We start from the raw sequence: 18,967 nt of genomic DNA on the forward strand, positions 1-18,967 counted from the left end.
TTACACGGGCAGTGTGTTGGCGAACTTTATCCTGTTGAAAACACATATCACCTTCCTGTTGCAAGAACGTCAGAAAAACTGGTATAACAACATTCTTCACGTACAGAGCCCTGTTTGGCGTCCCTTCCAGAAACACCAAAGGTGAACGAGGATTGTAGCTTGTCGAACCCCAGATCGCAGCGCCTGAGATGGGGCCAGTGCGTCCTGAACGAATGCACTCAACAACGGGAAAGCGCTCACCAGGGTCTACGTCATACAAACAAACGACCATCACCTGCGTGCTTTCATTGCTGAACACCGCGGCACGCCATTCGATTTTTTAAATGATCCACTGACAGCACTGATCGAGTCGTGCACATCGGTGCTGCGGCGTGAACGGAAGAGAGGCTAGAGGTACACGTGACCTTATTCCCACTGCTAACAACCGTTTCACAACAGTTCGTGTAGACGCGTCTGGGCTTACAAGCCCTCTTATCTGTGCTGTGGTTGCTGTACGATCTGCCGCTGCTGCCCTTACAATACGACGATCCTGGCGGTCATCTGTCCAGAACCTCGCCTAAGGTTGTAGCAATCTTCACGTGATCACAGATACCATCATCGTTGCGCAACTGAGCAGCACGTCATTCTCCGAAGGGACCTTCCCGCCATTCTGAAGGTCACCATTTCATCCATTTGAGAGTCGATCATCTGGCTGTAGGGAGCACGAGTCAGTCTCCAAGCATCGTTGCCTGCTTGCTTCACACCTTTGCACAGCACTAAGTCCTATGAATGTGAGCATTCTCTATTAAATGGTAAACATAGATGGTGCTCTGGTAGCTAAGTAAATTCGCCATCTGTTGACAGACGACTTCGAAACCATTATCAGTACATATACTATCCCTCAGATGGCATATGCCGTCATCGGGTGAAAATCGACATTTTCTTTCCATGTTACTATTATTTTCCTGCAGTGTATTAAATAAATAGCTCTAAAATACATAGCAATTAACTAAACTTAAAATTATTTATATGAAGAACTAACAATAAATTCCAAATAGTTTTAATGTGTTATACAGCATTTCAATGTGTAAAACGCGAAGTACACTACTGGCCATTAAAATTGATACATCAAGAAGAACTGCAGATGATAAACGGGTATTCATTGGAAAAATATATTATACTAGAACTGACATGTGATTATATTTTCACGTAATTTGGGTGCATAGATCCTGGGAAATCAGTACCCAGAACAACCACCTCTGGCCGTAATAACAGCTTTGATACGCTTGCGCATTGAGTCAAACAGAGCTTGGATGGCCTGTACAGGTACAGCTGCCCACCCAGCTTCAACACAATGCCACAGATCATCAAGAGTAGTGACTGGCGTATCATGACGAGTCAGTTGCTCGGCCACCATTGACCAGATGTTTTCAGTCGGTGAGAGATCTGGAGAATGTGCTGGCCAGGGCAGCAGTCGAACATTTTCTGTATCCAGGAAGGCCCGTACAGGACCTGCAGCATGCGGTCGTGCATTATACTGCTGAAATGTAGGGTTTCGCAGGGAACGAATGGAGGGTAGAGCCACGGGTCGTAACACATCTGAAATGTAACGTCTACTGTTCAAAGTGCCGTCAATGCGAACAAGAGGTGGCCGACAGCTGTAACCAATGGCACCCTATACCATTACGCCGGCTGATACGCCAGTATGACGATGACGAATACACGTTTCCAATGTGCGTTCACCGCGATGTCGCCAAACACGGATGCGACCATCATGATGCTGCAAACAGAACCTGGATTCATCCGAAAAAGTGACGTTTTGCCATTCGTGCACCCAGGTTCGTCGTTGAGTACACCATCTCAGGCGCTCCTGTCTGTGATGCAGCGTCAAGGGTAACCGCAGCCATGGTCACCGAGCAGATAGTGCATGCTGCTGCAAACGTCGTCGAACTGTTCGTGCAGTTTTTTTTTATGTCTTGCAAACGCTCCCATCTGTACACTCAGGGATCGAGACAGCCATGCGGATAAAATGCCTGTCATCTCGACTGCTAGTGATACGAGGCCGTTGGGATCCAGCACGGCGTTCCGTATTACCCTCCTGAACTCACCGATTCCATATTCTGCTAACAGTCATTGGATCTCGACCAACGCGAGCATCAATGTCGCGATACGATAAACCGCAATCGCAAGAGGTTACAAGCCGACCTTTATCAAAGTCGGAAACGTGATGGTACGCATTTCTCCTCCTTACACGAGGCATCACGACAACGTTTCACCAGGCAACGCCGGTCAGTTGCTGTTTGTGTATGACAAATCGGTTGGAAACTTTCCTCATGTCAGCACGTTGTAGGTGTCGCCACCGGCGCCAACCTTGTGTGAATGCTCTGAAAAGTTAATCATTTGCCTATCACAGCATCTTCTTCCTTTAGGTTAAATTTCGCGTCTGTAGCACGTCATAGTCGTGGTGTAGCAATTTTAACTGCCGCTAGTGTATATACAAATCCTGCACAAAAAACAAGATCTTGTCAAACAACAACTCAATCTGTAGAAAAGGGCGGAGCTTACTGCTGTTTCTAGTGTGCATCCCTTCCTGTGACTAAAATCAGTCATTAGACTGAAGAACCAATCAAGAAACATCCTGTGCCGCTAGGTACACTATCTTCTAGGTACAAAGCTTTTCCCTAATGAAAAATGTAACATGCACACTCCCATTCCTATTCCGCGTAATGTAAGTACTGATATGAAAGAAATGTGAATGTATAAACAACTTCATTCATTGTTAGTTCAGTGTTAGGACACAAAAACATGGTTTGATAGTTGCCTAAGAGGAATTGATTAATGAGACTTACTGCAGTATATTGAGCTAAGGCATGTGAAATTAACTTATAATGAAAAGCAATTAGTGGTTTTAAATATCGTCCATTACCTTAGTGTGTGTTCTCGTTCATGTCTGGCGTAGGTCTCCTGAACCTAGCTTGAATCATAGATTCCTTTTTTTATGTTACAAATCCAGTGTAATCAACCATAAAACGCACGAACGTGGCTACGAACATGGGTGTATAATCAGCTAAAACTATTCATGATGTTATTCACTTGTGATGTTAACTATTAAAAGGTTTTACTAAATTTTTTAACGTTTTGTAAAACAAAAAAGGCATATATTTACAATTTTAGAATAGAATTGAATCATCAGTTGCAGAATTATTTCTATTTGGTTTTAACAGTTTCAACAGATTAAACTGTTGTCTTTAGAAGATTTGAAAATGCGGGATACTGTGAATGATTAGAACTTGACCATACAGTTGTGAAATAGGTAAGAGTGCAGTCCAAAAACATATTGAATACGGGTTTCACACAAGCGTACTGTCATGAAAATACGAGTAACAAACTCCAAAATGTCATGATCTCTTCAGTAATACATTTATTCAGGTATCCACATTCGGCAAGCTTTCTTGCTATCTTCGGATCCGTAAAGCATAAACCGAGTAAGCATAAAATTGTAGGCGAGATATCTACAAGACATTTTAACATAATATAGATCCATAACGCACCTTTGCACAATATTTTCAAACTATATACATCGAAAAACAAGTCGTTAAAGCAACACCTAAGATGTAGAGAACGAGATGCAGTACAGGTAGTTCTTAAAATCTTCTTATACAGATAACACATTCCATATTATACTATACACTACCAATAGTACAATATAAATTCAATGTCCAACGAAAAGTTGTTTCTCGATGTCTAGGTGAATTTAATCAAACTTTAGACATCGAGAAAGACACAAACTGTTCCACTTCTGGATATATGCAGAAAAGTAGTCATTAGTTTACAAAATGGAGTCCTACAACCATTACATACACCACAAAATACTGAACTATTTTGTAGCCTGGAGTCTGGATACTAGTTTGGTGTACGACGTCTACGTAAAATGAGACAAACGAGATAGTCATAATAAACCAGGAATCAGTACTGAAATGATAGTATACAGGAAATTATATGGGCGATATTATACATGGTGGATGTCTTAGCTATCACTTACTTCCAGATGCCCACTCATACATTAAAAACAGAAGTGCAGATTCATTATATACAGTACATGTCGAGTGTGGTAACGACATGCTGAGAATTACCTGCTCTATTCGCCACCATCGTATATAAAACATTTACTCGGTATGCCAGATATAATGTAGTATGAACTCCAGCGAGCTTCTCAAACTGTCGTTGAGTGTCTCAGTATGTTCCGGTGTACATGTAGGAAACCGTAGGGAAAAACTAGTTCCATGTAAAACAGTAATTCATTTCGCAGCGTACAGGCAAAATGCTACTATGAGTGAGTACATCATCTTACAGCGCATGATATTAATGTTATGACCAAAAGATTTGATGTCTAGGTGCAGCACACACCAAACGAGGAAGAGGTGGATGGAAAGAAAACAACATTAATTGGTATACAATGTACAGCACACACTATGTGTATGTTTCATCCTATTATTTTCAAAGTTCGGATACACCACAAAAAGAAAAAAAGACGATAAGGAATTGTACATTCAAAAAGAGGATAAGGCAACACTCCTTAAGTTAATAAACCCGTTGTATACCATAAAATCTGGGAAGAGAGTATTTTATCACATACTTAGCAAGTCAGGAACAGTACAGGTGGACAATAATATCCTCATTTAATGCGTATAGTACACTACTATGGGGCCAAAACCTGAATGAAACAGGAGAGGGGGAAACCATTTGTTTAGTGGAGTAAATACACAGAATTTAAGTTTTACTGTCACGTGCAGATCAAGTTATTGTAGGTACAGAGTAGAGAATTTAAAAAAAATATATGTAAAAAATGAAATAAAGTGCCACTATGCAATTATCCTTGACGTCTAGGGGCAGCTCGCGCTATTCGTCCACGAGACTCAGATGGACATAGACACGGGTTCCCAGGTAGATGCAGTGTTTCATGACTTCCGCAAGGCGTTCGATACAGTTCCCCACAGTCGTTTAATGAACAAAGTAAGAGCATATGGACTATCAGACCAATTGTGTGATTGGATTGAAGAGTTCCTAGATAACAGAACGCAGCATGTCATTCTCAATGGAGAAAAGTCTTCCGAAGTAAGAGTGATTTCAGGTGTGCCTCAGGGGAGTGTCGTAGGACCGTTGCTATTCACAATATACATAAATGACCTTGTGGATGACATCGGAAGTTCACTGAGGCTTTTTGCGGATGATGCTGTGGTATATCGAGAGGCTGTAACAATGGAAAATTGTACTGAAATGCAGGAGGATCTGCAGCGAATTGACGCATGGCGCAGGGAATGGCAATTGAATCTCAACGTAGACGAGTGTAATGTGCTGCGAATACATAGAAAGAAAGATCCCATATCATTTAGCTACAATATAGGGGTCAGCAACTGGAAGCAGTTAATTCCATAAATTATCTGGGAGTACGCATTAGGAGTGATTTAAAATGGAATGATCATATAAAGTTGATCGTCGGTAAAGCAGATGCCAGACTGAGATTCATTGGAAGAATCCTAAGGAAATGCAATCCGAAAACAAAGGAAGTAGGTTACAGTACGCTTGTTCGCCCAGTGCTTGAATACTGCTCAGCAGTGTGGGATCCGTACCAGATAGGGTTGATAGAAGATATAGAGAAGATCCAACGGTGAGCAACGCACTTCGTTACAGGATCATTTAGTAATCGCGAAAGCGTTACGGACATGGTATATAAACTCCAGGGGAAGACTCTGCAGGAGAGACGCTCAGTATCTCGGTACGGGCTTTTGTTGAAGTTTCGAGAACATACCTTCACCGAGGAGTCAAGCAGTATATTGCTCCCTCCTAAGTATATCTCGCGAAGAGACCATGAGGTTAAAATCAGAGAGATTAGAGCCCACACAGAGGCATACCGACAATCCTTCTTTCCACGAACAATACGAGACTGGAATAGCAGGGAGAAACGATAGAGGTACTCAAAGTACCCTCCGCCACACGTCGTCAGGTGGCTTGCGGAGTATGGATGTAGATGTAGATGTAGATCATAATTCTCTCATATCCAATCAAAGGATCTGCTGCATAATGCAGATGATGAGGTAAAAGTAGAAATTTGTGCCCTAATTAAATTCTGTATTTATTTTTCAGATCCTTAGTATCTCTATGTCAGTGTCTAAATCAAACCATGCAGCTATATAACTATTAATCCAGAAAACTGTTTTATGTGCTAGTATTAATGCACAATTGAGTATTGCTTGAATTCACCTTTAGTATGCATATTTTCATGACACAGTGTACTAAAGGTCTTATAGTATAAATTGTTATTCTGCTATACAACACAGTAAAAATCAATGTTATTCCAATGTGCAACTAATAAACTTATCAAAAAGAACTGTTACTCATTTTATGTTTATTGCTTCCCTATTGGAACATGATTAATTGTTTTTGTCTGTTGTATGGTAGAATATTTCACACTGTCACACACTTAGTACACGTTCTGATTGGAATCTACATTCTTGGAATGTTTATTTATTATCTGACACAAATTATTGAACATATGGAGCAAATTATTTGAAATGTAGTGCATTAGGTATATTATGGATACATATTATGTTATAAATGTCGTGTAGATATCTCACATCTAGTTTTGTGCTCACCTGGCCCTTGATTTATGGATCTGAAGATGGCAGTAAGGTTTGTAGTTTCATTAAACATTCCACTAAAGCAATCGTGGACTTCTCAAGTTTGTGACTTCTATTTTCATATCGGTCTATATTGGCCCCCAAGGAATGATGGCAAGGGTGTATAGTGCCACTACATGTCCAAAAATGTACATATTTCTTGTGATAATTATAATCAAAGACTGATAAAATACAGCAAATGAATCCCATTTATGTATGTAGTGACGTAGTGATAGCTGCAGGGACATACAAGGTGGGTCAAGAGGAAAGGTACTTGCTTTGAGGGATGATAGTATTTTAGATTATGAACGAGAAACTTGATATGAATAAATGTCCTATTTCGAATGGTTTCTGAGGTAGAACATGTTTAATCTACATTGTTATTCATTTTCTATATTATTCAGTACTTCGTTATTGTTTGCAAGGAATTCGAGACGGAAAACGTGATGAAGAACATTTGTGTTCCATTAAGTTGGTAAACTACCTTAAATTGGTCAATGAAAACTACCTAAGATACATAGCATGAGCATCGCGCGAGATCTTCAATATTCTCTCACTCTCTTCGCCAAACTGTTTCCCTTAAAAAAATTAATAGGAACTTTTGGTAGGAAATTTACAGTATTTAATTTTGTACTGCGACATGTTTTCGCTAGAGACTACGGTTTTCCTGTTATTTAACAAAAGCCTACAACATTGACGTAAAAAGTGTTCTATCTCGGAAAACATTCGGAATAAAGCGTACGTCTATAGGGATTTTCTTCTTCAGAATTAATACTATCGCCCTTCAAAGCATGTAGATTTTCTCCTGAGTCATCCTGTATACAAAAGCATATAAAAAGGGTAAGTAAGGTATTAAAGGAATTTATAAAAAAAAAGTATTGGGAAAACATGGCACATGGTTCCACACAACATATTACCGACATTAACACCTAAAATCAATTGGCTGATTTCATCATTCTATAAGAGACGCTGTACAATCAAAATAGTGGATATTTTCTATTGTTAGCTGACCTGTGAAAAATTTTTAGAACTTAGGTACGAATTTCCATACGTTTCAAACTCTTCTAATAAGTTCGTTTTCTAGCCCCTGTCAACTATTCGAAAAATTTCGATGTTGAGCAAAGATGAAGGAGTAAGTGTGTGTTTTTCGATTTTGAGATGTTCTGCAAAAGTTTTTTTATGTTAATTTTCTCTTTGGCGAATAAATGCCGATGCTGTTTTTGAACTGTAAAATAGTGTAAAACCACTAAATAAATTAAGGATGCACTTGAGGCAGTAGAAGCCTCACTCTCCATTGCAGAAAGGGTAGTTTTCTGCTTAATATTTATTTCTTAGACAACTATCAAGTTTCTACTTGCAAGCGACTGAACCTGTGTGAAGCCTAACACAGCCGTGCACGACGTGTGCCTGTGCACAGGGCCGGGCAGGGTGGCGGAGCGGTTCTAAGCGCTACAGTCTGGAACCGCGCGACCAGTACGGTCGCAGGCTCGAATCCTGCCTCGGGCATGGATGTGTGTGATGTCCTTATGTTTGTTAGGTTTAAGTAGTTCTAAGTTCTAGGGGACTGATGACCTCAGAAGTTAAGTTCAAAAAAATGGCTCTGAGTACTATGGGACTCAACATCTTAGGTCATAAGTCCCCTAGAACTTAGAACTACTTAAACCTAACTAACCTAAGGACATCACACACACCCATGCCCGAGGCAGGATTCGAACCTGCGACCGTAACAGCCTCGCGGTTCCGGACTGCAGCGCCAGAACCGCACGGCCACCGCGGCGGGTTCAGAAGTTAAGTCCCATAGTGCTCCGAGCCATTTGAACCATTTGAACCTGTGCACAGGTGGCTGGGCTGCAAGTGGGCGGTGGCGGCGTCCTTCGTGGCGTACATGCCATACATCGCGGCGCAGTTCCACGCCACGTTCTACACGATGATCCCGGCGGCGCTGTTCGTGGGCTTCGGCGGCGGGCCGCTGTGGTGCGCCAAGTGCACCTACCTCAGCGTCGTCGCCGAGGCGTACGAGGAGGCCGACCCCGCCGCCGGACCCGCCGCCGACGTCCTCACCGTCCGCTTCTTCGGCATCTTCTTCATGATCTTCCAGTTCTGCCAGGTCTGGGGAAACCTCATCTCCTCAACAGGTACGATTCTCGAATTAAATCTGACTGCGTCAAAACGCCATCTATTCTAAACACTTGCACGTGTATTACAGTTGGGCGGTTTCGACCATGTCGAGTCATCGTGAGGACTAAAAATCCGGAATCTTCTCATGAAAGTAACATGTCACAGCGCGATCCAGCACAAAGCTGCATTTTTAACTGGCCAAAAGAATGTTCGATGAAGTCATGGCAGGTTACTTGAGAATCAAAAAACTGGATCTTTTTTGCGCTGGCGATGACTCAGAGTCGTAACCGGTTACTTGTTATGTATCTGTTAAATAAAATCACGACGTTTCTGGATAAGACAGAATGGTACTAAGGTCAGTGCGGAAAGAGACAAGCAGATTGTCATTGATCTATGAAAAACAGTTTTACACCATGACACTGTTGCATTAAATAACATCGATCTCCTCGTCGCTTCAAATGCTTTCTGTTAGCCTGAGTGCTGCTTTTCGACTTTTTTCCAATGTAGTTTATACTCACTTGTGGAATACTATAAGCGAATATTTGAATAAATTTTTTGTGTTGTTAAAAATAACTATTTTATTTATTTATTTATTTAATACGTTGTTATGTATTTTGAGCATGTTTTTCTCATCATTAGTCATTTTTAATATCATGTATACGAAAAACAAATGTTACTAAAATAATCTAAAATAAAATTTCCTTACTTTACGTCTATGGTCACAAATATTTTGGTCATCAGACTTCCGGTTTCGGTCTGTAATGACCATCTTCAGATCTATTTTATAAAGCAGATCTGAAGATGGCCATTATAGACCGAAACCGGTAGTTTGATGACCATAAAATTTGTGACCATAGGCGCAAAGTAAACGAAATTTACTTTATAATCGGGTGACTGGCTTATTCGCGACCATGTCGCAGCTTGCAAATCTAAAATAAATTTTCTGATCGCTAACTCGCTACATTTAATATAATGTTGACGCAATCACACCTTGTCAGAAATAGGGGGAGGGGGGGCGGGCGGAAGGGGGAAGAGACATTGATATCAACTCCTAATGTTGTGATTATGGACTTATTTATTTATTATGAAATTGCATGTATAGAATACAGGATAGTATTTGGGATCGGTTAGTAGTGCAATAAACGGTACAATAGTACAATAACAAATAGCTAATTTTATATTATATAGTTACTTTAATTCTAGATGCATGCAATTAAGAAAGCCCAATGATGAGAATACCAAGTTAAAAATGTGCAACAGCTGTGTTAAATAAAAAAAGTAAATAATGTGACACGTAGCCACTTACCAACACTTAGGCGCTACGGCAATTTTTACCGCAAATACACTTTCTATTCATAATAACGTCCCATATTATTGTGACCAGCTGTAAAATGTTTGACCACATTTTAAACCACAAGAATAGCAGCAAGACAGTCAATGAGGTTCTGGAGGGTATCGACAGGGATGTGGAGCCGTGCCGACTACATGTACCTGCTGCACTTGTTTTCTTGGCAAAGGATGTATGGTACGAACAGCCCGATCGAGGCGGTCTCATAGATTCTCGATTACTGCTCAGAGGAGCATAGTAAACTCGTCCTGGCGCTATTCGGACCACGCACATATACTACGAGCCGTCTAACACGCTGCATTCTGTTGCTGGTACATGCCATGGTGCCGAAGAAGAAAAAACTGCATGTAGTGATGGACATGATTCTCTAGGGTAGCTTTATATTTTTGTTGATCCATTATGACTTGCAGAATGTCGAGATCACCCAGGCAATGCCACAAAAACATTCCTCAGACCGTAACACTCACTCCTCGCGGTACTTTCAGACCTTGCGCGGCTGAGGCATAAATCGTGGTTCATCTGAAAGTATCACCTGTCGCCACTCAGTGGACATCCAGTGGCAGTAATGGCGTGCAAATAGCAGCTTTCGACGCCGATGAACAGCAGACAGCATTCGTGCGTGAACCAGGCGCATGCTGTTACAGCTCATTCGCGTCTAGCTTTATAAAAGTCGCTCCGCTTTCACATTATGACGACGCTCTGTTTTCTGCATCCTCCGGCACGGTGAACTGTCGTTGAGGAGATACTGTTGATAGCTCCTTGGTTCATTTGGGCAACCAGTTGCCGAACAGTTGCATGTCTGAAACTTCCTGGCAGATTAAAATTGTGTGCCGGACCGAGACTTGGACTCGGGACCTTTGCCTTTTGCCGGAAAGTGCTCTGCCATCTGAGCTACCCAAGCACGACCCACGACCCGTCCTCACAGCTTCAATTCTGCCAGTACCTCGTCTTCTGCCTTCCAAACTTCACAGAAGTTCTTATGCGTACCTTGCAGAACTAGCACTCCTGTAAGAAAGGATATTGCAGAGACATGGCTTAGCCACAGCCTGGGGGATGTTTCCAGAATGAGATTTTCGCTCTGCAGCGGAGTGTGTGCTGATATCGCAAAATAATGTACGGAATTTTTAGGTGAAAACTCTTAAACCTTTTCAAGTGAAACAAATGTTTTTAACATTCTACATCTTTATTCTTCTCATCTCATTATTTATTTCTCATTGTCGTCACCCTCTAGATGGACACATTTCTCCCATCGAGAGATCAGTTTGTTGATACCGTCACTGTACAATGTTTGACTTTGTTGACGGAGCCACAACGTCGCTTCTGCTTCATCGCTATCAAAGTGAAGTGCTTGAAGGTGCTCTTTAAGTTTTGGAAACAGAACAAAAATTGCATGGATCCAAGTTGGAATCGTATGGGGCGTGATCAGTGACAGTGGAACCAAAGCATCGGATTGCTGGAAATGTCGCAGCCCTCGTCTAAGGAGAGGTACTGTCATGTTGACGGAGGGAGTGCTCTATATATGGACGAACCCTTTGAATTCGTACATCCAGTTCGTCACGCACCGGCATACTTACGTTACACACCGCCATGCTACACGCTACATTTCAAAGCCGTCTAGTGGTAGAGGGTTGGAATTGGCGTCAGTAAAGCGGTAATGTTAAACGAGTAATAAGCTTGACATTTAATACCTCAGCCAATACTGAGAACACAATAAAAAATTCGGAAGCATTACTTCTCTGCAAGCCCTCGTAGATAAGTGCACCACTTGTGAAAAGTCTGTGGTTTCTTGTGAATATTATCTCACGTGTAATTAATATACAGTATGAACAACTACGCTCACATTACACTTCCCTGGGGCACACATCAGTTACTACTACATCTCTCGACGTCTCTCTGCCAAGTAATCCGCAACCCAGTCACAAATTTTGGTTTATTCCCGCACTATGGTAATTTTGTTAATAAACGGTACTGAGTTCCGGATGAAATGATTTTTTGGAAGACAAGACATATTGCACCTACATGATTTCATTCGATCAATAGATTTCAGGATGTCACGTGACAAAAGTGCAAGTAGCGTTTTGCTTGGTGGTTGTTTTCTCGGCCTGTGCTGGTTGATGCGGAGGAGGTCATTTTGTTCGAGATTCATTATGTGTTAGCTCAGTTACGTGGTCTGGGTTTATTCGACTGACACAGCTGAGTTGAACTGTCCGAATTCAAATTTTGTAAGAACAGTGGAGTGTACGTCGAAGCTTCAGACGTACTTCCTTCCTAGCAGCGAGGACGTAAATGAATGATATGGAGTCAGCTGTAATAGACTGTTATGGCAATGGCCAGCAGTGTTTACTGAAACAGAGAACCTTGTAAGTCGCAGGGCCGTAACTGGTATCGCCAATAAAAGTTTATTTTCTGGAGCCTGTTGTAGAAGGCAGGAGGCAGGCTAAAGTCATCAATCTTTCAACAGACTTCTTTTGTGTTCGCTAAAATGCCACCCATTATGAAGTATATACAAAGATTTCAGTTTGTGGCTGACTCAAGTCAGAACGCTGTTCGTCGCAATACAGTTATCTGTTGTTTGAAGATATATCTGTAGAGAAACTATTGATTATAACAATTCCGAGATACGATATTGCAGTACCTGTGTTGTTCAGAAGTACGATATAGAGTTCCTTCGGACGTACATCATACATCTTGAAGAACGCACAGGCACTGCACTGTCGTATTTATCGTCTTTAAATGTCTCCTCTATAAGGGAATATGCATAATGAAGGATAGGGTATTGCTACGAAAATATGTGAGGACCTTATCTCACCTCTCGAGCCGATTCCAGACGGTATCCTCGATAGTGTCATCACTCCAATCCACAAGCCTCGGGATACATCACGGATATGCGATTACCGCCCCTTAAAGTTACTCAACAAAAAGATCTTTACCCGGCTGTTGGTTGTGCGGCTTAAACGAAAGGCTCGGTATATGGTTTCCCCTAACAAACTTCTTTGTGAGGTGCCAATAACATGCGCACTGCTCTCTGTCGCTATCGGGACACAATTGCTCTTGCTCACGCTCGTCGTATGCCTGGACTTTTGGCAGCTCTTGACTTCAGCCAGGCGTTCGTTGGGCTTGATCACGATTACCTGGAATGGGTGTCCTTGGCGCTGACGTCCAGTCCCCGTGGTGCTAAATTACTCTCAGTGGGAAGAAAGTATGCTGGTCACACCTTCACCGGACTCATGTCGTAGTGTGTCGGCTTCATGGAGCTATTTTTCGTGTACTCTACAATGACAGTCTCACTCCTCCCATCTCGATACGTCGATCAGTGCGTCAAGGCTGCCAGTACTGTTGTATGCTTTCGCCGTAGAACTGTTGCTCTGAGGCCTCTGTCAGCGCCTGTCTGTGATGCCTCTCGGTTGCCAAGTATTCAGCTGCACTGCTTATGCAGGCGATCTCGTCATCGTTCTTCTTAGCGGAGCTGAAGTCAGAGAGTCACAGGCACAGGCTACCACCTACCGTGAAGTCTGTGACAGCTGCCTTAACGTCCGCAAACCGAGCGCCATACCCATAGGTACGGGATTTCCTGCTAGTAGCGCTGCTCCTTTGTGTGTAGCTGATACTCTGCAAAGCTTAGGATCCGATTTCGCAAGTGATCTGCGGCGCACGATTGCCCTAAGATGCCAGCGCAAACTTTTCCAACTACGAGCCGAGCTCTTGGATCACCATTTACGAACATTTGATGTTCTACAACGGACAGCATATGTAAATATATATTTTGCGTCACGTATCCCTCACGTGGCACATATACATCCTATTCAGCCATCCATAGCCTGCCGCATGCTAGCGGCATTGGGTTCATTTGTTGGCCACGGCCTGCTGTTCAAGATAAGCTACGAGACCCTCACTTTCTCGTGGTGAAAGCGCGGTTAGGTGCCTGAACGTGTGATAGCCCTTTTAACTGGCTCTCATATGGCATTGTGGCGCTGTTGTCCTACGTGCCTTACCAGCCCATTGCTGCAGACCTGTGCACCACACTCTCTCTCTCAACACCTATCCAGCATCCGGACGTCCCGCCGCCCTTCCATTGTTTCTTCGGCATGAGCTACGTCCGTGCTGCAATAATGTCAGCGCACTTGACATGCACAAAGACGATCTATGTCTTTCATCAGCAGCACAGGTCACTGCATATAGTTGGCGGGAAGCGTCCCCATGTCGACTGGCGTACCGTTTGGCGATCGGTGTGCGCTCCTTATCTTGGCGCTGACGTCCAGTCTGCACGCTGCTAACTTACTGTTAGTCGCAAACAAGTACGTCGGCCACGCCTTCACGGAGTCACCTCGCAGACACCACATTGTGAGTCAAATGTGACACTTTGGCCACATGGAGCATCGCCTGTTGTGCAGATTCGCAAGAGGTATCTGCTGGTTTTTGGTGCTGCAGATCTTGTCATTAATAACCCGTATGACTCCTCACCACCTACCTACTCAACTGCTCCTCTTTCCGGACGCGGGATACTTCCGGCAAGCAAACACGAACTCTCCGAGGTAGATTTGTGGCCACGCAGCACACTACTTGTTTGCTAATGGCGAGAGAAGTATCCTTGACTTTTGGCAGTTCTTTAATGAAAGCCATTGTGCAGTTGTCCGCACTCTAAAATACAGACAATTTTTCTCCAATTTCCTTTGCAGTGTCTTCTTTAACCTTCACCAAATCTGGGGTGTTGCTGTCATGAAGAGTTGATCCCCGCTTAGAACCGATATATTCTCTCATCATCTGAATGTTCTTCTCGGAAAAACTACGCGTCGATCGTCTCAATGAGTCTTAAGTATCGCTGCGCCCTCTTCCTTACGATGCTGGTTTCCCGCTATTCTTGGTGGTATTAATGTAAAATTAAATACAAAAAGGAAAATAAAGAAATAAATATTCATTGTACCTCTACTCCACATCCCCTATGCTTTCCTTGGTTCCTAGAGGGTGGGAACGGCACATGGTGGCCACGACTCGGGTTGAGACCCCTGCCCACTACGCCCCTCCCTCCCTCCCCCCACGCCTCCCTTTGCGCTCCAGGATGGTTCCTACAGTTTAAAAAATGGAAAGGCAAACGCTCACGATAAGCGGGAATTGCGGGTTCGAATATCAGTCCGGCATGAATTTTAATTTTCGTCATTAAATTATTCGTCTGCTGGTTGTCCATATTTGTAAATGAGGATACATTTCATGGTAGTCCGAAATACTCTGTCCTGGATAAACTATTATGTGCTGAAAATTTGTTTCAAAAAGTATTGCAGACATATCTGTCACCGATTCGTCAGCATAAATCGTTTATCTCGATTCTCTGCCCTTGAAGATGTAATACCAACGTCCATCCACATATACCGTTCTTCAGCTCTTCACATTTACTCTCAGTAACTAATGCTTAGAAGAGCACCTGTTGTCCAGCAAGTACGTCTAGCTTGCACGTCTGCTTTATTTATAACGATAAAGGCATTCAGGGTTAACTAATAGTTCTAAAAATATCTTCCGTCGCTTGTCACAGAATGTTATAGAATTTGAAATTTTTATCCTGCAATACTCTGTAGTATCAATTTTTCCTCACAAATCACGCACAGACGGCCGCGGTGGCCGAGCGGTTCTAGGTACTTCAGTCCGGAACTGCGCGACTGCTACGATCGCAGGTTCGAATCCTGCCTCGGGCATGGATGTGCGTGATATCCTTAGTTTAGTTAGGTTTAATATGTTCTAAGTTCTAGGGGACTGATGACCTCAGATGTTAAGTCCCATAGTGCTCAGAGCCATTTGAACCAAATCACGCACAGTTTCGTATAGTTTACATTATTCTTGAATCTGATACGTATTTTGCAAAAAACTGCCCTGTGAGAAGGAGTGAAATCACTGCATTATCAAGTACTTTCAATTTACTTTTTAGCTACTACGTTCCCGATGTCATTTCGTTAGAGTGTCTTTAACACCCCCCTTCTTTTTATGCGTGGATGTCGTAAAGTACTTACCTACTGCATCACTGTCTTTCAATTTCTTAAGTTAGTTTAACAGAGGCGGAATATTACTGTGAATATGACTTGTCTAACCCACCTTCCAGGCACTCCGAGTTCCTCCTCGTTAACGAGCTAATTCCTGAAAGGGTTTTTAAATTTTTCCGCTTAGAGAAATTGTTTTTAATGGTCTTTCCCATAACTGCCACGGATAATGCCAACGGAGAGGAAAGATGACCAAGGAGAAGGCAGTTATTATTGATCAGGAGCGATGAAATTTGACTCTTTGGCACCATTGTCTGCGCTTCAGTAACTCCAGGCTGCGCTCAATTATTAGCCGTAGTTCCTGATAACGGCCTACAGTTATTCAGCGTGGAAATAAAAGAGCATGGCTGAATTCTGCTATTTCCAGACTGTATTTTGTTGAGCATGATGTTCGTAGTTCACTTGAAGGTTCTCAGCAGCTTTCTGTGATAGAACGGTTAGTGTTATCCTTGTAGAGGTGGAAACATCATATAATTTGGGAGTGAGATGGCCTTTTAGAGAGCACAATATCAGGCTATTGTAGTTTTTGTTATCTGATGTAAACCAACCTAGAGTCTTAATTGTATGGAACATGCCTAACGTAACACACAGTGCTTTCTATAATCGTCAGAAAAAAACCTTCGTAATAAATACCTTTCATTCCTTGTTGAAGCGACGGTAGGAACAAATAGAAAGTTAACTTTATGCAGCACATGCCTTCCCCAAGTATTTTTTTTAAGTCATCCGTCTTCTGAATTATTGCATGCGGCCTGCCACGTATTCCTCTCCTGTGCCAACATTTTCATCTCCGAGTAGCACTTTCAGCTACGTCTTCAATTATTTGCCGGATTTATTGCAATCTCTGTCTCCCTCAACAGTTTTTACGCTCTACAGGAAGTTATTCCCTGATCTATTAATAGATGTCCTACCACCTGCCCCTTCTTCTTGTCAGTGTTTTCCGTATATTACTTTCCTCGCAGGTTTTGCCGAGAATTTCCTTATCCCTTACCTTTTCAGTCACATAATTTTCAACATTTTTGTAGAGCCCCACATCTCGAATGCTCGGATTCCTTCTTCTTTTTTCCCACAGTCCATGTTTCATTACTATACATACATTGTACATTCTCAGAAATTTCTTCCTCAAATTAAGGGCTATGTTTGATACTAGTAGATTTCTCGTGGCCAGGAATGCGTTATTGCTAATGCTAATCTCCTTTTTATATCTTCCTCGCTCCGTCCATCATGGGTTACTTTGCTGCCTAGGTGGCAGAAGTCCTTCATCTATTTCGTGATCACCAATCCAGATGTTTAGTTTCTCACTGTTATCATTTCTGCTACGACTCATTACTTACGTCTTTCTTCGATTTGTTCTCAATCCATACTCTTTACTCATTACACCATTTTATTCAGATACTCATATAATTCTTCTTCACTTTCACTTAGGATAACAATATCAGCGAATCTCTATCACTGATATCGTTTCACCTTGAATTTTAATCCCGCTCTTGCATATTTCTTTTATTTCGATTATTGCGTCTTCGACGTATAGATTTAACATTATGGGCGAAAGAATACACCACTGGCCATTAAAATTGCTACACCACGAAGATGACGTGCTGCAGACGCGAAATTTAACCAACAGGAAGAAGATGCTGTGAAATGCAAATGATTAGCTTTTCAGAGCATTCACACAAGGTTGGGGCTGGTGGCGACACCTACAACGAGCTGATATGAGGAAAGTTTCCAACCCATTTCTCATACACAAACAGCAGTTGACTTGCGTTGCCCGCTGAATCTTTGTTGTGATGCCTCGTGTAAAGAGGAGAAATGCGTACCATCGCGTTTCCGACTTCGATAAAGGTCGGAATGTAGCCTATCACGATTGCGATTTATCGTATCGCGACATTGATGCTCGGGTTGGTCGAGATGCAATGACTGTTAGCAGAATATGGAATCGGTGGGTTCAGGAGGGTAATACGGAACGCCGTGCTGGATCCCAACGGCCTCGTATCACTAGTAGTCGAAATGACAGGCATCTTATCCGCATGGCTGTCTCGATCCCGGAATCAACAGATGGGGACGTTTGCAAGACAACAACCATTTGCACGAACAGTTCGGAGACGTTTGGAGCAGCATGGACTGTCAGCTCGGAGGCCCTGGCTGTGGTTACCCTTGCGCTGCATCACAGACAGGAGTGCCTGCGGTGGTGTACTCCCCAGCGACGAACCTGGGTACACGAATGGCAAAACGTCATTTTTTCGGATTAAACCAGGTTCTGTTTACAGCATCATGATGGTCGCATCCGTGTTTGGCGACATCGTGGTGAACGCACATTGGAAGCGTGTATTCGTCATCGCCATTCTGGCGTATCACCTGGTGTGCCATTGGTTACACGTCTCGGTCACCTCTTGTTCGCATTGACGGCACTTTGAATAGTGGACGTCACATTTCAGATGTGTTACGACCCGTGGCTCTACCCTTCATTCGATCCCTGTGAAACCCTACATTTCAGCAGAATAATGCACGACCACATGTTGCAGGTCCTGTACGGGCCTTTCTGGATACAGAAAATGTTCTACTGCTGCTCTGGCCAGCACATTCTCCAGATCTCTCACCAGCTGAAAACGTCTGGTCAATGGTGACCGAGCAACTGGCTCGTCACAATACGCCAGTCACTACTCTTGATGAACTGTGGTATCGTGTTGAAGCTTCATGGGCATCTGTACCTGTACAGGCCATCCAAGCTCTGTTTGACTCAATGCCCAGGCGTATCAAGGCCGTTATTACGGCCAGAGGTGGTTGTTCTGGGTACTGATTTCTCAGGATCTATGCACCCAAGTTGC

General features: G+C 42.8%; 1 protein-coding gene across 1 annotated transcript in view; it reads left to right on the forward strand.

Moving 5' to 3' along the window:
- Positions 1-18,967, forward strand: part of LOC126474021 (UNC93-like protein) — a 422,847-nt gene that overhangs the window by 273,125 nt on the left and 130,755 nt on the right. The window contains exon 3 of the mRNA XM_050101426.1: positions 8,496-8,791. Within this exon, the coding sequence (XP_049957383.1) occupies positions 8,496-8,791 (296 nt within the window). The remainder of the gene's footprint in view (positions 1-8,495; positions 8,792-18,967) is intronic.

Source organism: Schistocerca serialis, chromosome 4, assembly GCF_023864345.2.
Source record: "Schistocerca serialis cubense isolate TAMUIC-IGC-003099 chromosome 4, iqSchSeri2.2, whole genome shotgun sequence".
NCBI lineage: Eukaryota > Metazoa > Arthropoda > Insecta > Orthoptera > Acrididae > Schistocerca > Schistocerca serialis.